A 25,010-nucleotide genomic window follows, 5' to 3' on the forward strand; every position below is an offset into this window, starting at 1 on the left:
ATATGGGGAGGGGGAATTGAAATAGAGTGATAGAGTAGCCATGGGGTGGGGGGGGGGGGGGGAGGTGAGCACTCTTGAGATGCAGAAACATTCACTTTGATTTCTCTCCACAGGTGCTGCAGACCTGCTGAGCTTTTCCAGGAATTTCTGTTTTTATCTCTGATTTACAGCATCTGCACTTCTTTTGGTTTTTAATAGTTGTCCAGTGATTATCTCAATGGTAATATTAATGACTAATAATGAGAAAACAATTGATTACTGGCATTCTGGTCAGATTCACAAATTCTGAGCCTTGCCACCTTTGAGACATTGGGTGTGAGGTGATCCCAGTTCTATCTGTAATTGGACAGTCCCATTCCTCTCTGTTTGGTTTCCTGATCACATTGTGTTGTATACATCAGCTGCGTGACTTCAGGAGACAGGGTGGTGCTATCACTGTGCTCCATAAGCCAGACACAGAGCCAGATCTGGAGTTGCTCTTACACGTCTGAGATACATTCTTACAATCCCTGTTACCAGAGTAACTTTAGTTTCAAAATTTCAATTCACGCACCAGAACTGCCTTCCCCCAGTCTGCTCTCATCACTCATCGCGCTAAATAAGGCTGGGAGTCATTGCTGCAAAATTGTCTGAAAAATAGAAACAATAATTTTGATGAGGTGAGCAACAGGAATATAGTATGCTATCCACACAAATCTGGGGATAAATTGAACAATTCAGAACTGAGATTGTTACATCCTTATTTGGTTACAATGTTAAGGATGTCACAGAACCAAAGTATTGTAAATAGAGTTAAGGTACAGGTTAGTCATGATTGAATGGGATAGCAGAACAGGACTGAGGGACTGAACGGTCTCCTGTTCATACGCAGCTTTATGAACTGAAGCTCCTGCCGACAGTCCCTATTCCATACCCTTTTACAATCTTCCCTCTCTAATACCATTAAATGATGTCCCTGTGATTGCCTCAGTAGTCACGCTTGCTCAAGAGTTTCATTTCCACTTAATTGGAACCATTTATTTAATTGAGAACTGAATGGATACAGGATATACAGGCAGCCCGTGGGTGATAACAATGCCTGATCATTATCTTACTGTGCTTCTGTTCCACAGAAGACAGCCAATCTCATCATCATCTTACAGATCAGATTCTTCTATCCCCAGGGTAAGTGTTAAAATGGTCCATAAGATCTGCTCTGTTTGTCTTGCAAAGGAACAAAGTAGATTGAATCAGTTTTGCATTAATTTAATGCAATTGGAAAGATACAGTTCCAGAGATCTGAGCAGTTCTTCAGAGGACAAGTTTATCCTTTCTGTCTTGTCTCAGGCAATTTTCTAATTTTTATCGTTCCTACAGGAAACAGAAAACAGCCTCTTTAAGTTCGGAGGAAAACGATTCTGAGCTGACAAATCCTGTGATTTTAGAAAACTTCTCTCTGTCCCCTCAGCATCTTTCAACACGGAAAGGTACTGTCCCAAACCCCTGTTCACAAATCGGAACTGAAAATGTCAGTCTGGTATTTATTGTAAAGGACAGTGGGTCTGCACATAATCTAGTTGCAGTGATGCTAATCGGAGAGTTTCGTCATCTTTCAGTGAAGCGTTACTGGTCGTGTGGTTTTTGAGCTGACTGTGTTCCTAGAATGGTTTGCTTTGCGAGCTAAATTTATACAGTTGAGAGCTTCAGAATCTGTTTTCACAAAACTCTCTTGCTTTTACTTAGAACTTCTAGATAAAGAAAATGAGTGAAAAGGAAGTTGAAGTGACACCATTGCTAGCTGTTTAATCATATTTATGTATTTATAGCGAGATTACCATTATGATTGATGAGGTAGATTCAGAAAAAAAACCCCAGCAGCTCAAAACTGGGTGCTCATGAGGTCATTGGCAGCAGAAGTGTATTTAACCACAATTTAAATCTGTCCGCCCCTGCCCCCCTGCCTAACCTTACTCAACCATCAACCCAGGGATCAACTCTGGTTCAAAATTGATTGTGGGAGAGTGTGTCAGGAGCCAGGTATAACAAAAACAAATATGCCAACCTGGTGAAGCTACAACATGGGATTACTTACAGGACATAGCATGCAATAGACAGAGAGCTATGCAATCCCACATCCGGTTGATAAGATCAAAGTCCTGCAATACCCAGTCATGAATAGTGATGGACAATTAATGAACTCACTGGAGGAAGTGACGTCAGAAATATACTCATCCTCAATGACAGATGAGCCCAGCACATCAATACAAAAGATAAGGCTGAAGAATTCCCAGCAATCTTCAGCCAGAAGTGCTGAGTGGATGATCCATCTCGGCCTCCTCCAGTGGTCCCCAGCATCACAGATGTCAGTCTTCATCCAATTCCATTCACTCCACATGATATCAAGAAATCGTTGGAGACGCTGGATATTGCAAGGACGGTAGTCTCTGACAATATTCTAGCAATAGTACTGAAGACGTGTGCTCCAGAACTTGACACTCCCCTAGCCAAGCTGTTTCAGTACAATTACAACACTGACATCTACCCGGTAATGTGGAAAATGCCCAGATATGTCCTGTAAATAAAAAGCAGGATAAATCCACGCCAGCCAATTATCGGCCTGTCAGACTTCTCTCGATCATCAGTTGAATGAGGGAAGGTGTCATCAAACAACACCTGATTAGCAATAACCTTGATGCCCAGTTTGGGTTCCATCAGGGTCACTCAGCTCCATACTTCTTTGCAATCTTGATCCAAACATGGAGCAAAGAGGAAGAGGACTAACTGCCCTGGGCATCAAAGCAGCATTTGACCGAGTGTGGCATTGAGGAACCCAGCAAAACTGGAGGGAGTCAATGGGAAGAATGAGGAGACGTCTCTATGTTGCTTGAAGTCATACCTGGCACATGGGGAGATGGTTGTGGTTGTTGGAGTTCAGTTATCTCAGCTGCAGGACATCTCAGCAGGAGTTCCCCCAAGTGGTATCCTAGGCCCAACCATCTTCAGCTGCTGAAAATTTGTTGCTGGAAAAGCGCAGCTTGCTTATGCCCGAAACGTCGATTCTCCTGTTCCCTGGATGCTGCCTGACCTGCTGCGCTTTTCCAGCAACACATTTTCAGCTCTGATCTCCAGCATCTGCAGACCTCACTTTCTCCATCTTCAGCTGCTCCATTGTAAGGTCAGAAGTGGGGATGTTTTCCAATTAATGTACAGCAGGCTAGCTGAAAAACAGTGAGAGTTTCTGTGGATGTTTTAAAAAGGAAGTAGTTAACAAAGTGAATCTGGGGAATGATTAGTGGAAAAGGCAGATTAATGAATTTGCATCAGTTTTCACTGACAGATATACAAGCAGCATCCCCGTGCTAGCGGCAAATCAGAAAATGTAGAATTGTTCATTTTGGAGAAAGAGTAAAAATGAAGCACTTTATCTAAATGGTGAGAGATTGCAGAGCTGTGAGATTCTATTTATGTATGCTTTATACAAATGAGTGACTTCAGGGATGAGTAAAAGTCAGCCAGATTGCTGTGAGTCTGGAGTCACGTGTAGGCCAGACTGGATGACATTCCCTAAAAGACATTACTTTCATCAACAGTTCATGGCCATTTGTATTATTTTAAGTCCAGATACTTTTCATAGAAACTGAGTTCAAGATTATCAAGCTGCCATAGTAGGCTTTGAATGAATGCATGATTTATTGTTACGTGTATGTTACAGAGGGAAGAACAGTAAAGTACAGGAAACAGCTTGTCCACTGTCACCATGATCGGTGCTATTTTGAATAGTTTAAGAAAAATAGTAGAAAGATAGAGCTTAAGGAGAATCCATCAGTCCTGAGCCAACTCATCATCAGTGACGCCTCTTCCACCATTCCCCCCCCCCCACCACCTCACCATTGTCTACGCTGGGCCCACCGAAGTCAGAGTCACATCTCTTGCCACTGGACCCACTTCATTAATGTCACTGTGATGCCCTTCTACCATTGCTTAGCTGCCCCCAACATAGTGATGAAGGTGCCAAGCCTCAGGCCATCCCTTGCTGCTCGGCCCATCTTGCCATCATCACCCCCACCAGTGTAGCAGCCACTCAATCAGATGCCAGGTCCCATACCCGCCCTGTAAAGTAAGTAGGGGCTCAGTCACATCCACGCTGGGATCCCTCACTGCTGCCATGGGTCCACGCTGGGCTCACTCACTGCTGCCATGGGTGCGCGCTGGGCTCACTCACTGCTGCCATGGGTCCGCGCTGGGATCCCTCGCTGCTGCCAATGCCATTTGAGCTCAGGAGAAGAGATAAGTAAAGGAAAAGAGGAGGAAAAAAAAAAGCAGTCGGAGTGGATGGGGCCTGGCTAAGGAGCCCTCCTCTCTGCCATCTTGATAGTTGTATCTCCTGGAAGTCCCATTCTGTGTAATCCGAACACTACAGTACCTCTCTTTCACAATGAGCACTACATTGTAAGGGGAATGAAATCAGAGACTGTGACCTGACCCTGTGTTTCTCTCTCCGCACAGACTGGGCCGGGACTTTACGTTATGTTGAAGCCTCTGAGGGAAATGATGGCTGGTCCAGTAACAATGACACTGAGGAAGAGGATTCAAATCAACTGGTCAGTGACTCTGACAGATCAATGGCTGAAACATCAGAAGTTTATGTTTTTAAACAAGAACCTTCTGGTCCTAATCTGTCTGAAGAGATGTTTATCATTGGTTAGCTCTTTTACCCTTCCCTCCCTTCCCTCCCCTCCCTCCACCCTCCACCTCTAATTCAGTGCACCCGACCTTTCTGATTTATTTATGTGAAAGCACAACATGAAATGACTGAATGATCTCTACTCACTTGCCAAATTGATCACTCAATGTACTCTGTTCTTCAGGTCAAAGAGTGAGCCATGTCTAATTGGATGTTCCATGTGTTGAGGGTGACCAGGAAAGGGCATGTGGTAGCCCATGGTTGGGATGCATGGTGTTTGCATGGAGACCTGATCTTCACTGTTCCACCAGAGGCCAACTTCCAAATTGGACCAGTTGACATGAATCATAGAATCCCAACAATATGGAAACAGGCCATTTGACCCAACAAGTTCACACCAACCCTCTGAAGAGTCTCCCACCCAGACCCATTCCCCTACCCTATTACGCTACATTTCCCCTGACTAACCTACACATCCCTGGACATAATGGGACAATTTGGCATGGCCAGTTCACCTAACCTGCATATCTTTTGACTGTGGGAGGAAGCTGGAGCACCCACGCAGACACAGGGAGAACGTGCAAACTCCATGCAGTTACCTAAGGCTGGAATTGAACTGGGTCCCTAGCAGCAGTGCTAACCATTGAGCCACTATGCCACCTTTGTGAGACCACAAAGGCATGTGAAACTGGAGCAGATTAGGCCATTCAGCCCCTTGACCTGCTCCCCCATCCTGTTGTGTTGTAGAGTCGTAGAGATGTACAGTATGGAAACAGATCCTTAGGTCCAACTTGTCCATTTCGACCAGATATCCTGACCTTATCTAGTCCCATTTGTCAGCACATGACCTATATCCCTCTCAACTCTTCCTATTCATGTACCCATCCAGATGCTCTTTAAATGTTATTATTGTACTAGCCTCCACAACTTACTCTGACTGCTCATGCACGCACCACCCTCAGTGTGAAGATGTTGCCCCTTAGATCCATTCTAAATTTCTCCTCTGGCATCAAGAATTCTCAAGATCTGCAACCCTCTGCGAAGAGGGGAGCGGGCGCTGATGGACCTTGACACCACTCTGCCAATGTCCGCGTATACATGCTCTTAAATATGACCACACTGAAGCTAGGCTTGGAGAATGAGAACGCCTGTTCTCAGTATCTTTCACAGTTAGCTGTGACATTTGCGACTAGTTAAGAGCTTCATTCCCCCAGTATAATTCCTTTAATTCTTTCTACAAGGTCAAACTTTAATTGTGTATGCAAGATTCTAGAAGCAACCACAATGGGGCATCAAGAAGCCCAGGAGAACTGTAGTCAGTGGGAATCACAGGGTTAGCTCTCCGCTGGTTTGGGTCATGCAGCACAGAAACAGACCCTTCGGCCCAGCTCAACCATGCTGACCAGATTTCCTAAACTCAACTAGTCCCATTTGCCAGCACTTTGCCCATGTCCCTCTAAACCTTTCTTATCCGTGTACCTGTCCAGTTCTCTTTTAAATGTTGCAATTGTACCAGTCTCTACTACTTCCTCTGGCAGCTCATTCCATACATGTACTACCTTCTATATGAAAAAGTTGCCCCTCAGATCCCTTTTAAATCTTATCCCCTCTCATCTTAAACATATGCCCGCTAATTTTGGACTCCCCTATCCTGGAGAAATGACCTTGTCTATTCACCTTACCTATGCCCCGATGATTTTATAAACCTCTATAAGGTCATCCCGCAGCCTCCTACGCTCCATGAAAACTGAGTCCCAGCCTCTTCTAATAACTCAAACCTTCCAATCTTGGAACTATCCTTGTGGAAGATGGTTGTGGTTGGTGGAGGTCAGTCATCTCAGCTCCAGGATATCTCTTCAGGAGCTCCTCAGGTGTCCTAGACCAAACCATCTTTAGCTGCTTCATTAATGACCTCCCCTCCATCAAAAGGTCAGAAGTGGGGATGTTCACCAATGACTGCACAATGTTCAGCACCATTTGCGACTCCTCAGATATTGAAGCAGTCCATGTTCAGATGCAGCAAAACCTGGACAATATCCAGGCTTGGGCTGACCAGTGGCAAGTCACATTCATGCCACACAAATGCCAGACTGTGACCATCTCCAAAAAGAGACAATCTAACTACGGTCCCCTGTCATTCAAAGACACAACCAATCCCCAACTATCAATAGCTTTGGTGTCACATTGACCAGAACCTCAACGGACTCGCCACATAATACAGTGGCTACGAGAGCAGGTCAGAGGCTAGGAATCCTGCAGAGAGTAACTCACCACCTGACTCCCCAAAGCATGTTCACCAGCTGGAAGGGCACAAGTCAGGAGTGTGATGGAATTCTCCCTACATGCCTGGATGCGGGCAGCTCCAACAACACTCAAGAAGTTTGACACCATCCAGGACAAGGCAATGCGCTTGGTTGGCACCACATCCACAAACACCCACTCTCTCCACCACCGACACTCAGTAGCAGCAGGGTATGCTATCTACAAGATGCACTGCAGAAATTCACCAAAGATCCTCAGACAGCACCTTCCAAACCCACGACCACTTCCACCTAGAAGGACAAGGGCAGCAGATACATGGGAGCACCACCAGCTGCAAGCCACTCACCATCCTGACTGGGAAATATCTCGCTGTCCCTTCACTGTCGCTGGGACAAAATCCTGGAATTCCCTCCCTCATGGCATTGTGGGTCAACCCAGACTGCACACAGACTGCAGCAGGCCTAGAAGGCAGCTAACACCCATCTTCTCAAGGGCAGCTAGAGATGGGCAATAAACACTAGCCAGCCAGCAACACCCACATCCCACCAGAGAATAAAAATGGTTGTCAGTTTCTAAACCTGCCCAAAATAACTCACAATTACTTTGAAGTTTCTCAAATTGATTTGAAACTAACTAAATAGGTAATTCCCAGCATTTATTCAAGCAAAACATTGTGATGAAACCTCAAATAACATTAAAATACTGCGGATGCTGGAAATCTGGAACCAAAACAGAAATTGCTAGAGAAACTCAGCAGGTTTGGCAGCATCTGTAGGGGGAGAAACAAAGTTAATGTTTTGAGTCCAATATGGCTCTTCACATAAGGAGTTAGGGATATACTGTCTGTAAAGTTAGCTGCAGCATTAAACTCCATATAAGATCTGTCATTACATTTCATGTCAATTTCCCAGATCACTACATGGATGATCTAATACTTTTAAGGTACAATGAGTAAGTGAACAATTAAACAATTGAGCATTTATAGAGTAGATAATAATAGACAGATAATAGACAATAGGTGCAGGAGTAGGCCATTCTGCCCTTCGAGCCAGCACCACCATTCATTATGATCATGGCTGATCATCCTCAATCAGTATCCTGTTCCTGCCTTATCCCCATAACCCTTGATTCCACTATCCTTGAGAGTTCTATCCAACTCTTTCTTGAAAGTATCCAGAGACTGGGCCTCCACTGCCTTTCGGGGGCAGAGCAGTCCACACATCCACCACTCTCTGGGTGAAGACGTTTCTCCTCAACTCTGTCCTATATGGCCGCCCCCTTATTTGTAAGCTGTGTCCTCTGGTTCAGGACTCACCCATCAGCGGAAACATGCTTCCTGCCTCCAGAGTGTCCAATCCTTTAATAATCTTATACGTCTCAATCAGATCCCCTCTCGCCCTGTACAGTTGCAGAAGGACCTCTTTGCTTCTATACTCAATTCCTCTTGTTATGAAGGCCAGCATGCTATTAGCTTTCTTCACTGCCTGCTGTACCTGCATGCTTGCTTTCATTGACTGATGTACAAGATCATCTAGATCTCGTTGTACTGCCCCTTTACCTAATTTGACTCCATTTAGGTAGTAATCTGCCTTCCTGTTCTTGCCACCAAAGTGGATAACCACACATTTATCCACATTAAACTGCATCTGCCATGCATCTGTCCACTCACCTAGCCTGTCCAGGTCATCCTGTAGAGTAGAGTAGATTTTGTTTGTCATTTCTACTGTATACAACTGATACAGTAAAAAACAAGAGTGTTCCTCCAGGACCAAGGTACAACATGGACAGCACAAACTACAAAATCATATTCAGAGCGACATAAAGTGTATAAGAAATGCAAAACACACAAATTAGAGTGTAATAAATGAATGACAACTATAGACATTGTCCTAGCAGCAATTCGAAGTCGTGCAAACACCATAGAACATAGAACACTACAGCGCAGTACAGGCCCTTCGGCCCTCAATGTTGCGCCGACCTCTCATACCAATCTGAAGCCCATCTAACCTATACTATTCCATGTATGTCCATATGCTCGTCCAATGATGACTTAAATGTACTTAAAGTTCGCGAATCTACTACCAGTTCTCATTCCCATTGGTTTCCAGCTCCTTGGGCCCAATTCCCTCTGTAAACCTCTTTGTCTCTCACCTCTCTCTCAACCTTTAAGATACTTATTCAAATCTACCTCTCTAACCAATCTTTTGATTGCCTGCTCTAATTTCTCTTTCTGTGGCTCAATATCAAATCTTGACAACTGCTCCTGTCAAAGGTGTTATGTAACAAGTTATTGTTGCAAAGTAAGTGGTCAAGGGTTGGAGAGGGGTGTCTGAGAGACACAATGAGGTTCTGGGAATACTTTAATATTTTTATAAATCAATTTTGTTTATGCTTTCAGTCCCCTGGGAGGTACAAAGCTCGCACAGATGGCAAAACCCTGGATTCTGATGAGCTGTTGATCAAAACTGGAGATGTTGTCCAGTTAATGCATGAGAATGGTGAAGGACAATGGTAAGTGTAGTCTCTCCACTGAAATGAAAATGCAGGTAATCCTCCTTCATGTGATTGGGCTAGCAATTGAGAAGGCCAGGTGAATGTGGCTTTGAATCCCACTGTGGTAAGCAGTGAAATATGATTTCTGTTAAAATCTAAACGTAATCCTGATGGTGACACTTAATTTTTATAAAACTTATGTTGTTCACTAATATCCCTTTGGAAAGGAAATCTGCCATCCTTACTTGTTCTATTGATGATACCTATTTTACTGATAGCTGAGAGTAGACTGATGGGGTGGTCATTAGATTTGTCCTGCTTTTTATTTACAAGACATACCTGGGCAATTTTCTACATTGTCAGGTAAATCTCAGTGTTGTAACTGCACTGGAACAGCTTAGCTAGTGGAGCGGGAAGTTCTGGAGTACAAGTCTTCAGGACTGTTATTGGAATGTTGTCAGGATTGTTAACCTTTGCAACATCCAGTAGCACCAGCCTTTTCTCGATATCATGTGGAGTGAAATGAATTGGCTAAAGGCTGGTCTCTGTGATGCAGGGGAGCTGTGGAGGAAGCAGGATTAGTGATTAGTGCTGTTGGTTGAGTGATACTAGCTTGGATACTAGAAAAAGACCCCATTTTTGTCTTTGGAGTGAGCTCCAGAGTCCTTTAACTCACCAGACAGTGGAGGTCCAGCTTGTCTGAAAGATGTGACTCGAACAGGGCAGCAGTCAGAGGACTGGCTGTGCTGGACTGGATGACATTCTCAACTCTCCAGCGTGAGGCTTGAATCAATCCTGGGGCTTTGTGAGGCAAAGGGAATTGTTTAAACCTCTGAGCAATTTGACTCTGAGCACCTGTCGAAGGAGCAGCTCATCCAAAGCTTGTGTTTTCAAAATAAACATGTTGATCTATAACTGTGACTTCTGACCCAGTCTGAAGAAAGGAGCAGCGAATCTATTTAGGAAAGGCAGCTGGGTGGTTACATTCCGAAACTAACCTGAGTTCACCATCAGAAGTGGAGCAGCAGCCTGTGCCCATGGAGAGCTCACTCTGTCCTCGTTAGATTCTGGAGAATGTTTCCTGATCATGGTGGAGAAGGAGGAGGATGGGGACAAATTGAGTGAGACAGGAGCTGCGAGGAAGCATCCAATTTCAGTTATGCCCTGAACCTTCAAGAGCTTCCCTGAAATTATTTTGAAATGATTCTCACTCACAGGATGTGGTTGGCACTGTCTGAGCCAGAATTAATTGCCTGTCCTGAGCTGCCCTGGAAAAGGTGGTCCTCAGCTACCCTTTCAGATTTATTACAGAATCCCCATTAAGGCAGGCCATCCTAAATAAATGTCCCATACTTCATGGCTCAGTTACAACCCCAGTGTGCAGGTTTTGCCACAACATTATTAATGTATATGGGTGTCACTGGCTCGGCTAGCATTTATTGCTAATCCTTAATAATCCGGAGGACAGTCAACCATATTGCTATGGGACAGGAGTCACATATAGGGCCAGACCAGGTGAGGATAGCAGATTTCCTTGCCCTAAAGGCCATTAAATGAGGTAGTTTTTTTTGTGTTAATGGTATTAGACAATAGTTACATGATGGAGACAGTGAGATCTGCAGATGCTAGGGATCCGAGTTGAGAGTGTGTTGCTGGAAAAGCACAATAGGTCAGGCAGCATCCGAGGAGCAGGAAAATTGACATTTCAGGCAGGAGCCCCTCATCAGGAATCTTACATGATGGCCATCAGACTAGCTGTATATTTGAATATCACTATCTGCCATGGTGGGACTTGAACTCCCATCCCCAGCATTTTAGCCTGGATCTAGATGCCCAGTCAAGTGGCATTACCACTTGTCCAGCACCTCCACACTGAGAGATGGGGCTATTTCTGAAAGGGCTTTAGTCTATTTTCAGCTGAACTTATACTGGCAAGTTCTTAATTATTCACACAACCTACAAGATGCTCAATGGTTTATGATCAATGAGGCCAGCAGCAATTGCATTTCTGTAGTGCCTTTCATTACTAGGAATAAATTTATTTACTAGGCCACTTAGCTTCAGGACACAGCAGATCTGTGCTATTTTTCTGCTCTGTATGAGTCTCCTCCCACCTTGTATCACCTCAGGCTATCAGTATATTTGTCCATCATATGTTAGACTGAGTTCCCTGCAAATTCCTCTGTGCCATTCATCTTTTTATAACAAGTTTCACATTCTCATTTCTCTGTCTGGGTAAAGAGATTTATCCTAAAATTCTCAATGGATTTATTAGTGATTGTCTTCTATTTCTGGATCCAAGTTTTGAACTCTTCACATATGGACCATTTTCTCCACATCTACCTGAACAAACCTTCTCATCATCGGAAAGAATTCTGTCAGTTTATTATTCAAGAGAAAAGAGCTCAGCCTGTTCTGTCTCTCCTGCTGGCTGTAGGCACCATGTTTTATCACTGTATTCCTTTATTGTTCCAGTGCCCTCGAGGCTTTTATTTCATGTAATGACACAGAGGTCGAACCTCTTTGCTAATTAAAACCAAACACCCAGAAAAGCTCCCTTCCTGTAGTAATTTGTTAAAGTGTGAGGGAAGAACAGACAACTCCTAATTTCCAGTATTTAAAGAAAAAAATAACAATTTATTTTCTTAACTCTAATAGTGAATACTAAACAAAACTATTAACAAACTGAACACTCTTTTCCTTAACTGAACACAATCCTATTAACATGCGGTTCCAATAACACCCTTATTAAACATTACATTAACTTAATCTCAAGTCCACACAGTCTCCGTTTTCTTCGTGGTCTTCACTCTTCCATCTGCTGATCTCCCTGGGTGGACTTCTTTCTTTTTACTGTGAGTGTGTTTTACAGGAAAAGGTACCTTTTGATAGAGAGTGTTTTCTAATTTCTCTGAGAGCAAAGTTCTCAATGGGCAGTTAGCTCTCTGGCCCTACGGCAGTCGCTCAGCTGAACGGTAGTAGTTGTTCTGAGCAATTTTCAAAATGCCCGCATTTTTATACTCCCCAGCATCATACCTTGTCATTATTCAAGTGTTGTCAATACAATAAATTCAAGTTCAATTGGGTTTTATTTTCCTGGATATAATTTAAACAAATTGGTTGAATAGCAGCGAAAACTCAGGAATCGATTTAACAGTAAATTGTTAGACATATTATTTTGCAAAACTTCATCTCCCAGTCTTTCCATTTTGGCAGCTGAGCCTGCACTTCAAATTCACTCCAAAATTCAGAAAACACTCTCTATTTTAAAGTGAATAGACATGCTTTCGACTTGGTAACATTTAGCAGACAAACCAGAGCAGTGCACAGTACTGTAATGCTGGAATGGTCTCCAGCCTGGCCAATATGGCACTGGAACCCCAGTTCTGGAAGATCTCGAGCTTGCACCCCCAGAATTCGGCAGGAAATGTTCTGCCGGGCTGATGGTGACCGATTGTCATTTGTTTGTCTCTAGTTTGTGGTCACAAACCAAACCCAGATTTCCCAAGTTGTAGGGTGTAAGGGTGAAGCATATTAGATGGGACATGGGCTGGCGTGTGTTGGTACGACGTTCACACCCAGCAGCCCCTGTGTCTGTCTCTAAATTGTTTCCAGAGCCAAACCCCAAGAAAACTACTCCACCCCCACCATTAAGGTTGGATACTTTCTCCCAAATCATTTTTCAAAGTCGGGAATTGTATCAGCTCTGTGCTTCTAACTTCAGAGCAATAATTTGTGCTAAGCACAGTCCAGCCAATGATGCAGATAGATTTCACTGAAGTTCTATGTTTTCCAAAGCTATCCCTTTGGAAATAAATCCCAAGTTATTTGTTAACACTGTTTTCTGCCTTGGTTGACCTGTGAACCCGTAATCTAACCACCTCATAGTGCTCCAATCCCCACTCAAACTCTTATTTCTGAAAAAGTGCATATGCTCCTTATTCCTTCTACGGTACTGTGACACCATTCTGACGGTTAATTTACCCTTTACTGCAAATCTTTGAAAGGCTTCTTGAAAATTAATGCAGTATTTCTTATGATTAACTCTACTCCTTAATTCGATGTTGTTCACCAATGGAATTTTTAAAAAATTATTCATTTGTAAGATGTGGGCGTCACTGGCTGGGCCCAGCATTTATTTCCCATCCCTCATTGCCCCGTGAGAAGGTGGGGGTGAGCTGGGGAGTCTTTGGAATGGAAATGATTGAACAATGGCCACCTTTTCTCTGTAATGTTCACAGGTTTGTGAAAAACCTGAACCGGGGGCAGCAAGCGTGGATTTCTGTCAACAGTCTCCAAATTATTGTTGGTGATTGTTGCTCTCAAACCTCCAGCTCATCAGGTAAGGAGTCCGTCTCCGTACATAGAAACTGGATAAACGTTTCCAGCTGTATATGATGTGGCTGCCAGAGAGGAAGAATGTCTCAGGTTCCAGGAGGATGTAAATGGATTGGTCAGGTGGACAGATCAATGGCAGGTGGAATTTAACGCTGACATATCTATGATGATGCACTTTGGAAGAAGTAACAAGACAACGGAGTACTCAACGAATGGCAGGACACTAGGAAGCTCAGAGGGATTTGGGGCTTTTGTCCTCAGACCCCTGAAGGTGGCAGGTCAGCACATGAGACATTTGCCTTTATCAGTCAAGACATAGATTATAAGAGCATGGAGGTCTTGTTGGAACTGAATAGAACTTTTGTTAGGCGAGTACTGTGTGCAGTTCTGGCCCCCACACTACAGGAAGGATGTGATTGCACTGGAGGGGGTGCAGAGTAGTGTCATCAGGATGCTGCCTGAGATGGAGAGATTCAGCGATGGGGAGAGAGAGGCTGGATAAGCTCGGGTTGTTTTCTCTAGAGCAGGGAAGGCTGAGGGGGGATCTTGACAGAGGGGCATGGACAGAGTGGATGGCAAGCAGCTATTCCCCTTAGTCGAAGGGTCAAAGGGACATATTTATAAAGTGAAAGGCAGAACGTTTAGAGGGGATTTGAGGAAAATGCTTTGTTCACCCAGAGGGTTGTGGGGCTCTGGGTTGCACTGCCTGTGAGGGTAGTTGAGGCAGGAAACCTCACAACCTTTCAAGAGTACTCGGACAGGCACTTGAAATGTCATAACATTCAAGGCTATGGGCCTAGAGATGGAAAGAAAGACTATTATAGGTGATAGTGTACTGTTGGGCCAAAAGGCCTGTATGATGCTGCTGACCAATATACTGTTACAATCCAGTTATAGACCAATATCTTTTATTTAAAATGATCAGAATGAGAAACCTGCGTTGTAGCAACCTAATGGGTTAATAATGGGGGAGCTGAATGACCCCTCCTCACCTGGTCTTAATACTGTGTTTCTAGACAACCCACAGCGGGAGCCTGTAGTCTGTTGGCCTGACTTCCTTGCTCATTATTAAATTGACCCCTAACTAGTCAATGACATGTGAGACTAAACAGTAACATTTTTTTTCCTGACGATAATTTATTCTCAAATGCAGCATGACAAATGTCTACTTCCTACCCTCCACAGTAGTGTGTCCCACAGTATTTCTCTTTAAAAGTGCTCTAAGTATTTATAATGTACAGCTGAAAGGCATTTTGAATTAACAGGAGAGTTAACCTGTGGGTGGGGTGCTTGTGGTGCAGTGGTAGTGTCCCGACTCTGCACCAAGAAGCTCCAGGTTCAAGTCCCACTTGCTCCAGTGGTGTGTAATAACACCTCTGAATAGGCTGTTCAAAATATAAACTCAATCTTTAAGGGTCTTGTGGAGCTGGGGTAGTATCCCAGAAGGTCTAGGTTTGAGTCTCACTTGTTCCTAACGTGCCTGAACAGGTTAGAATCATAGAATCCCTACAGTGCAGAAAGAGGCCATTCAGCCCATTCAGAACACACCAGCCCATTAGCCATGGGAAGTATAGGGTTACAGGGATGGGGTAGGTGCTACATGTCTGGGTAGGATGTTCTTTGGACGGTTGGTATGGACTATCTGGGCTTCCAGACAGTAGGGATTCTATGACCCTCTGAAATGCATCCCAAATAGTCCCAGCTCAGTCACCCCAGCCCCATGTTTAGCCAATCCACCTGACCTGCACATCTGGAATGTGGGAGGAAACCCACACAGACACAGGGAGAATGTGCAAACTCTGCACAGTCACCCGAGGCTAGCGCTTTGAGGCAGCTGTGCTAACCACTGAGCCACTCATAAGTTGATTTGGAAAATATCTAGAATTAGAATGCTAATAGCATTTATTAGATATCTGCACATAAGAGAAGATTGTGGTTTATCTGTGAAGATTTCTGCTTCCTCTTTTGTCTTTCAGGTTTGGATATTCATAAGATAAGGAAAGTCAGTTCATCGCCCTGACCAGAACAATGCAGGGTTGCCAGTCCCTGGGACATTCTCCATATAGCAATCCTCTCTTTCCCATCAAACAGCTTCACCATATCCAGGTTTCCTCTGTGTCGGAGGATCTTTGCAGGTAGAATGTTGCTCCATATGTACTTCATGACACTCGTCAGCAGGGACCAATGAGATCCCAGTCCCATAAATCATAGACCAGGTGGAAAGCAAGGTCATTGTGCAATAATTCGGAGAAGGATTGTGAAGGTGCGACTTTGTGAGCTTCGAGGTAGTGGAGGTCGTTCAGTGATGGAACGATGAGCAGGTTCTGGACCTCTTACTGTCATTTCAGTCAAAGGGGCCGCCAATCTGGGCACAGCCTCACTGGCTGCTGCGTTCTCCTGGCTGAACTCATGGTGTACTCAAGGAGAAGACGCTCCTGGTTCTGTAATTGCTGAATATTTAATGTGTGGATGCGTGATCATTCTGAGGAAATGTTGTTCACGTAATCCATATTTTTAATCTTGTGTTACACAGAAAAATAATGTAACTGTGCAAGTTCTGTGTTTTTCTCGATTACACACGCTGACATTGTTGATGATCATTTATACGTAATTATGACTTTCACAAGGCTTCTTATGGAAGTATTTAGAATGTTGGTATGTTTTCATACTTTAATTTCTGTTTGCAAACAAGGGATCAGGATCCCAGCATTTCTCATTGGCCTGAAACCCATGACCCATTATTACTTTTGTACTTGGCAGCTCATGTCCACTGCAGTTTGTTATACATCTGTAAACCCTCCTTCCCATTATTCCTGTTCTTTTTTCCCTTTGACTGCTCCCTTTCGTTTTTTGCTGTTTCCCCCTGACATCTTCCACTCCTGCTCACCCCCAATGCTGCAGGTTTGCTGTTTGATTTACAATTTCCATTCAACACACAGAATCTCTCCTTTGAAGGAGATTGAGAATCCAAAATCTCCAGTAGCAAAATCTAATGGGAGAAATTGGTGAGCAAGGAGGCTGCAGTCCTGCTAAATATTAATTCAATATTTAAAACAACAGTAAAAGCCGAAGTCCAAAGGAAATGTAACCGCTATTTCTAAACCCCCCCCCCCCCCCCAGAACGTTGGAGGCTAAGGGGTGACCTTCTAGAAGTTGATAAAATCACGAGGGGCATGGATAGGGTAAATAGTCAAAATCTTTTCTCCGAGGTGGTGGAGTCCAAAACCAGACTGTATAGGTTTAAGGTGAGAGGGGAAAGATTTAAAAAGGATTTGAAGGACAACTTTTTCACACATAGAGTGGTGTGTGTATGGAATGGGTTACCAGAGGAAGTGGTGGAGGCTGGTATAATTACAACATTTAAAAGGCATCTGGATGGGGACATGAATAGGAAGGGTTTAGAGGGATATGGGCCAAGTGCTTGCAAATGGGACTCGGTCAGATTGGGATGTCTGGTCAGTGTGGATGAATTGTACTGAAGGGTCTGTTTCTGTGCTGTATGACTATCACTTAGCTTCCTTTGAATCTTTGTGGTTAACTCATGTGATTCATTGCATCAAATTCATTATATTCACTGAGGCGATACTGGAGAATATGTTCCTTACTCTTACCTTTTCCCTTCTCTCTCTTGCTGTTGTAAACTTGGTGGTCCTTGTCAATTCTGCCTCACCTGCATAGTGCATATACTTCCTTCATCCAAAGATGAGATCTTCAGTTCTTCATTCCTCAAATTTCCACGTGTCTGCCCATATGTCTTCCCATCATACCCCTGCATTTTAATATTTGCAGGTCTCCCCTGTGACATGATCTGTTATCAGTTCTCCTCAGTATGTATCAATCTATCAGAATGCAGTTGTTGTTTCATTAACAGTGAAGAGTACAGTGAATGCTGGCTTCAGTTTGACTCAGTATGTTACAGCAGGGAGTAGAATTTCCACTCCTTTTGATGGAAGTGGTGACGTGATGAAATAATGCGGACCAGAAAACTGCAAAAATCATCAGTGAAAAGCAAAGTCCTCAGTGCACATGTCTCTGATGAATTTAAACCTTGCTATGCATTCAGCAGTTAGAAAATGGTGGACGTCTTCCACATTGCAACCTCAAACCTTGCACAATGCATGATACCCAGCACCATTTTGTAGTTCACTTGTTTTCCTTGTAATTGTTTTTAAACCAGGATTGCTAGCTGTACAAAATTCAGTGATTATTTAATCCTTGTTGTTATTTATCTATTTATATTTGCTGTTAAGTTAATTGCACTGTGCTCAATGCTGTTATTTCTCGAGAGAATTGTACTCCACAAGGATGCTTTTTAAGTTAAATGGATCGGGAGTCCAGGTATTTGCATTATTTTTTTGTCAATCTTCTGAAACTGTACATTGCTGAAGGCCAGGGTCTCGAGTCATCGGAATCTCAATGTCGTGCTGGACCACTTCAGAGGAGAGTTAAGACTCCACACAAGTTTTTGTGGGGACTGGAGTCATAAATACACTTAGAGTGAGAAAGATCAGCAGCTTTCCTTCCTGATCAATGAACAAGTTGGTTTTTACAACGATCCAGAAGCTTAACGGTCACTTTTACTGATGTTAACGTTTTATTTCAAGGTTTTTTTTAAAGAAGAAAATTTGAATTCCAAATCTTAAACTGTTAATGGAGAATGTATACTTAAGTCTTGAGGATTAATAGTCCAAACCTGTTAAGTACTGTGGCCCAGTAATGTACCTCAACCTAATGATTATTGAAGCAGGAAGAAGCTGTTATTCAAATGCAACTGCATTGTCAAGCCTCCACAGTGTATTTACTGACACAATGGTATTTGAAATTATTTTCTCTGGATTAACTAGTTTGGTAACATAATCACTCCACTCCCTTCTCAGAAGCAGATGGAAATAAACTCACTCTGGATTTCACCCCCAAACCTTGTGCATAGACCCAGCCTGTTACTCCTTCATTAAGTATCAGCATTTTGCCTTTACTGTTATTTAGAAATATCTTGGTCCTATCTGCATTCTGTTCACTTCAGACAGTTCCGAATTCAGTTGATACATAGGCCAGCATTACCAGGAAGAGCAACAACTTGATTGAAATTCTCCTTAAATCCAACCCTTGACTTGTTTGCCATTACCAATCTGACTTCTCCATTCCAGTCAAATTGTCACCTTCCTTTTAATCTATAATTACAGCTGAACTCCTTTGTTGTGTGGTTTATTTAAACCAGCTAACCCATTTATCTAAACCAACTAACTCTTTTATGTAAAGCAGCTAACTCGTTGCAATTTACTGGTTGTAGAAAGAGGATTGAGAGGTTTTGGAAGGGAAAGAGTTAAAAATTGAACCCAACATCTCATTTGTGAATTTAATTCATCATCAGACAGCTAGCTCTGTTCTGAGGCACTCTGCCCATTTGGCCCTAGATACAGAGGCACATCAAAAATGAAAGATTTTCCAGTGTATTAAATGACCGTCTCTATTTTCATTTAGTTTAATGTTTCAGCCTCACCTCATTCTTCACTGAAGATCAGGGTACTCTGTGCTTGCTGAGAAGGTAGCTAAAGGGTTCACTGGTGGCTTAACTTTCCTGCTTAACTTCAATTTTATTCAAAATATTTACCCCATGTATTGACCAGTTGGATAGACATGAAAGAAAGCCATCTATGTTGTGTGTAATGCAGATAGTGCTGCTCACGTAGCTGTCCTGCTCTATAGCTGTGCCTCATATCCGGGGTATCTGGTATACAAATACCTCAGCTGCACGAAGGAACTAATACTTGATAAGATTATTCACAAAATCTGCCATGTACTTCCGTCATGGTTGAATATTTGAACTTATTTTCAATTTACAGAAGTAATCACATGGTACACTTGCTGCTAATTGCAGCACTTACAGAGCAAACACTGTACAAAGTAATAAATAAAAAGATTCCAAGATTCCAATTTTATTTGACATTTTTTTCCTCTTTTTCCTTTCCTGTCTTTTTTCTTGATGAATTTTTTTCCTGTCCAGCTGGGCTTCGATCACTAGTTCTCTCTGACTGCAGTTATAACAGAAAAAGATGATGGCTAGGAAGAGAGCATTGGCTCGATTGAGATTATCCCACACAAGAAACAGCTGGAGCCTGCAAACCAGACCCTTCCTCATAGCGACGTGATCTCCTCAGAGAGCAAGACAAACCCAAAACCAAGAAGATAAATAATTCCCTGGGGAATGCATTTTCAAATTCCTCAGACAATTGAAACCAATTCAGATTACACAAACTAAATGTTTACTGGGAAGATGTTTAACTTCCATGTGACATGACCCCCCAGTGAAGAATATCTTACATTCTTCCAATTTGAAGTCTTCATTTTATTATAACCTTACATGGCATGTGAGTATCACTGGCCGGGCCAATATTTATTTTTGAAAAAGAGTCACTGGACTGAAACATTAACTCTGCTTTCTCCGCACAAATACTACCATAACTGCTGAGTTTTTTCAGTAGTCTCTGTGTGTTTTTTAAAAATGTTTATCTTTCCCCTGGGAAATAAGTGGTGAACTTCGTAACAATGTTAGGGAGGCAGTTCCAGCATTTTGACCCAGTGACACTGGAAGAACAGCGATGTATTTCCAACTCTGGATGGTGAGTGGTTTGGAAGGGAACTTGTAGATTTTGATATTTCCATGGATCTGTTGGCCTTGTCCTCCTAGATGGTAGTGGTCATGGGTTTGGAAGGTACTGTCCAAGGATTGCTACATCTTGTAGGCAGTACTGAGCATTGGTGGTAGAGGGAGTAGATGGATGTTTGTGGATGTGGTGCCAATGAAATGGCTGCTTTGTCCTGGATGGTGTCAAGCTTCTTGAGTGTTGGAGCTGCATCCATCCATGCAAGTGGGCTAATGGTAATATTCTTGGTCGTGTAGATGAGCAGAGAGATCTCGGTGTCCATGTTCATAGATCCCTGAAAGTTGCCACACCAAGTTGATAGGGTTGTTAAGAAGGCATACGGTGTGTTTGCTTTTAGTGATAGAGAGATTGAGTTTCAGAGCCATGAGGTCATGGTGCAGCCGCACTTGGAGTATTACGTACAGTTCTGGTCGCTGCATTATAGGAAGGATGTGGAAGCTTTGGAAAGGGTTCAGAGGGGATTTACTAGGATGTTGCCTGGTATGGAGGGAAGGTCTTATGAAGAAAGGCTGAGGGACTTGAGGCTGTTTTTGTTAGAGAGAAGAAGGTTGAGAGGTGATTTAATTGCGACATACAAGATAATGAGTGGGTTAGGTAGTGTGGACAGTGAGAGCCTTTTTCATTGAATGGTGATGGCTAGCACGAGGGGACATACCTTTAAATTTAGGAATTATAGACTTAGGACAGATGTCAGAGGTGGTTTCTTTACTCTGAGAATAGGGGTATGGAACACTGCCTGCAACTGCAGTAGACTCGTCAACTTTAAGGGCATTTAAATGGTCATTGGATTGGCATATGGATGAAAATGGAATAATGTAGGATAGATGGGCTTCAGATTGGTTCCACCCGTCGGCATGACATCGAGGGCCAAAGAGCCTGTTCTACGCTGTAATGTTCTATGATCAAAGTGGGGTGTATTCCATTACACTCCTGACTTGTGTCTTCTGATGCTGTATGGGACCACATTTGAGAGTCAGGGGGTTAGTCACTCACTGTAGAATTCCTAGCTACTGGCCTGCTATTGTAGGCACAGTATTTTTATGGCACGCCCATTTTCTCCTCGGTAACACCCATCATGTTGTTAGGGGGAGATTCAGTGCTGATATAGCCATCAAAAGTCAGGGGCACATGGTTAGATTCTCTCTTGTTGGAGATGTGCATTGCCTGTCAGTTGGGGGGTGGGGAGGAAAGAATGGCCAAAAGATGAATAACAAAGGAAAGAGTACAAGAAAAAGCCAGCTAGAAATATTGAAACAGATTACAGATGATTGTTACAGAGTAGGAGGAGGCCATTGAGTATGGAATTGGCCCAAAAATGAACATTAAACCTTTGTACCATCCTCTCGCCCTTTCCCTATAATCCTGCGCAGGTTTATACAAGCATCCAATGTCCTGTAAAGTTCCTCAGTTGAACCTTGCTCCACTGTTTTTGCTGGCAATGCAGTAAAGACATACCACGTGTAAGAAGAAAGTTTTATTTCACATTTGATTCTTTTGAAAATCACTTTAAATCTGTGCCCTCTCATTCTCAATCTGTTTACAAGCAGCAAGAAGATTTTTCTGTCCGTCTAGACTTCTCACATGTGATTATGAAAACTTCAATCGAGTTTCCTCTTGGGATGCTCTCCAAAGAAAACAGTCTCAGCAATTTACCAATCTATCTCATCCATTTATCCAATTTGTGTTCTTAAATGAAATTTCTCATCCCTGGAACCATTCTCATAAACCTCTTCCACAATCCATTGTATTCACATCCACCCTAAAATGTCCTGTCTAGAAGTGTACACAGTACCGTGGTCTAACCAGTAACCTATTAAACTCAGCATGACCTCCCTGCTCTTACTGCATAGGGCATTGTTAATAAAGCCAGCAGCCCTTTCTGTTCTCTCTTCTAAACACACCAGCAAGATAGTCTGACATGAGTTTCCTTTTAACTAATCCTTGCCAATTCTTCCAGATGAATCCACGATTGTCCATGTGACTACTCTGTCCTGAACAATTGTATCTAGAAGTTCCACGTCTGCTATCAAATTTGAACTGAATGGTCTGTAATTTCAGGGCAAATCCCTAAAACGTTTTCTTTGAACAAGTTTGCATTGTTTGCAATGCAACCTCTCCCAAGTCGAGGAAAGATTGCAAGATTATTCCCACTGCCTTTGCAATTTCCACTACACTTGCTGCAGTCTCTTGGATGCAACTCACCTGGTTTTGTCATCAGTACCAAGAGCTTCTACAAAAACATTGTCCTTCCAGTGTCTGAGTTTCCTCCTTTGTGGTCAGGACCGGCATAATATCTACTTGCTTGGAGTAGACAGATGCAAACTATTCCTCTCATATCTCGGCCATTCTACCTGTCTCCATGTGTAAGCTTTCCTTTTTGTTCCTGAATCAGCTCTGCCTTGTGTCACTATTTTATTATTTATTGTCTAATGAAGACTTTGGCAATCACTTTTATGTTAACTGCCAGCCTCTTTACATAATCCCTTTTTATTACTTTTAATTGTTCTGTCAATCTGAACTTGTTTTATTTAGTTCACTTCTCAATTGATTTCCTACAGGACACCTGTGATAATCAGGCTGTTTTCTTCATTTAATGATGGATGTTTGTTTCCATCCTGGAAGCTTTCAATTTGTTTTCCAATCTTTTCCACTCCTGGCCTTTAGCCCTGTCAGAAATGAGACCTCTAATAAATTATACTTTTCTGAAAAACTCCAAAGTCCTTAGGGGATTGGTCGGCGTAGCTTACGATCACCTCAACAGAGAAATCAGTTCTTTCTCTCACTGGTAAAAACACGTAACCACATTCTAGAAATGCTGAGAGTTCTTGGTTCAGACTTCCATTGGACATCCCTAAATCGATAAGGTGCTTTTTATAGAAGTGTCTCGTAACAAAAATAACTTTAGCTGAGGTAAACAGTGAAATAGCCTTGAGGTAAAGTGAAAGATGAGAAGTTGGCCATCGTGAGATCTTGGGTATTGGCATTGCGAATTGATACCTATTGGTTAGAAAGGTGTGAATAAGTGACTGAAAAACCTGAGCATACCAACAGTGCTCAGAGACAATGGGCAGTCCCTTCGTTTGGATAGAAGGTGGACTAGGAGACTACTTCCCTAACACTAGTTTTGACAGCACAATACTGCCATCATAAGCTACTGCAACCAAAACACTGTCTGCCATCTATTAGTGAGGCCTCTGGTTTCCGTGTACCTCTCCTAGTTTAATGATTTTGTCTCAAAGATGATATGACATACCTTGAGAACAGATAAGACTTGAACCTGGGTCTCCTAACTCAGTGGTAGGGACATTACCACTCTGCCACAAGAATCCTCCCCTATATTTATACAATATATCACAACTGAACTGTTGTTTTTCAATAAACATTATAACTTACCTTAGAGTTACTTGCAAATATTACACTATCACATACATCTGTGGGTTCTAAACCCCCTTTACAATATGCACAGAAAAGTTCCAAAAAGTAACGTTTTGGAAAGGAACACATCATGGAATGTGTTGTCAGCTGGGGGACCAGTCTGAATTTACTTCTGTTTTCTATGCACTGCTCTCTGTGGCTCACTTCAATGAGTTAATCTTGCACCAGTTTCTGAGATGTCTGGGAAGAGGTAACTGTGACCAATATTTCACACCAATCGCTCTGACACTGACCCTGACACTGAGCCATGGCGTTTCACATGAGAGAGGAGTTTAACCCAAAGAAATAATAGCCATGCCCTTAGAATGCCCGATAGTCAGAGCATGGACATGGAGATCCTGGGGAAGTCCCAATGTGCTGACCTCCCCATTGGGAAAAACCACTGAAACATGTGAATGGTGCATAGTCGGACTTGTATTCCTCAGAGCAGTATGCCTGATCAGAGATATCCAGGAAATGTTCAATTAAACACTCCTCATTAACTACAAAACTAACCCCCACCATCCCCCAAATCATTTACACTGACTCACAAGATTCTCTCCACAAACTGCCTCACCCCCCCAAACTCACCTCATTCTTCGACCTAACTCTCTCCTACTCCCACCACCCCCACTCGATTGTATAACCCCATTGATCCCCTGACTTCTCTACACTCATCAACCATCTCCACTACTCACTAATCCCTGAGTAAACCCCATCCCCATTACCCACCAATTATACCCCATTCCCATTGCTCCCTGAGTAAACCCTGGCCCAGACTTACCTCCCCTCTGACTATACTGAACTCCCACTCACCTGATGACCCACCCCAGTCAAGATTAGAATGGTGCTGGAAAAGCACAACAGGTTAGGCAGCATTCGAGGAGCAGGAATATCAACTTTTTGGGCAAAAGCCCTTCATCAGGAACCCCATCCACACATTCACTCACTCGCTCACACACAGCAACTAAATTTATTCACAAGAGGTTGACGTACTTTTTACAGAAGAACATAATTTGTTTTCATGCTTAAAAGGGTAAAAACACCAGTTATATTCCACTCACAAGAATTGGTTGAAGCAGTCTTATTACAAATATTTGAAGTAATCCTTTTATCCTTAACAACAACCTTACAGATACTCAGGCTCTGGTGAAGGTCACGTTGTTTCCACTTTC

General features: G+C 43.0%; 1 protein-coding gene across 1 annotated transcript in view; it reads left to right on the top strand.

The window, feature by feature from the left end:
* The window catches only part of mcf2a (MCF.2 cell line derived transforming sequence a), a 175,636-nt gene extending 159,101 nt beyond the window's left edge, over positions 1–16,535 (top strand). Inside the window, exons 24-29 of the mRNA XM_043705219.1 lie at positions 1,113–1,164; positions 1,357–1,466; positions 4,486–4,580; positions 9,324–9,436; positions 13,660–13,760; positions 15,733–16,535. Coding sequence (XP_043561154.1) covers positions 1,113–1,164; positions 1,357–1,466; positions 4,486–4,580; positions 9,324–9,436; positions 13,660–13,760; positions 15,733–15,776 — 515 coding nt within the window. The 3' untranslated portion in view covers positions 15,777–16,535. The remainder of the gene's footprint in view (positions 1–1,112; positions 1,165–1,356; positions 1,467–4,485; positions 4,581–9,323; positions 9,437–13,659; positions 13,761–15,732) is intronic.
* Positions 16,536–25,010: the final 8,475 nt, after the last annotated feature.

The sequence above is a fragment of the Chiloscyllium plagiosum genome, chromosome 15, assembly GCF_004010195.1.
Source record: "Chiloscyllium plagiosum isolate BGI_BamShark_2017 chromosome 15, ASM401019v2, whole genome shotgun sequence".
Taxonomy (NCBI): domain Eukaryota; kingdom Metazoa; phylum Chordata; class Chondrichthyes; order Orectolobiformes; family Hemiscylliidae; genus Chiloscyllium; species Chiloscyllium plagiosum.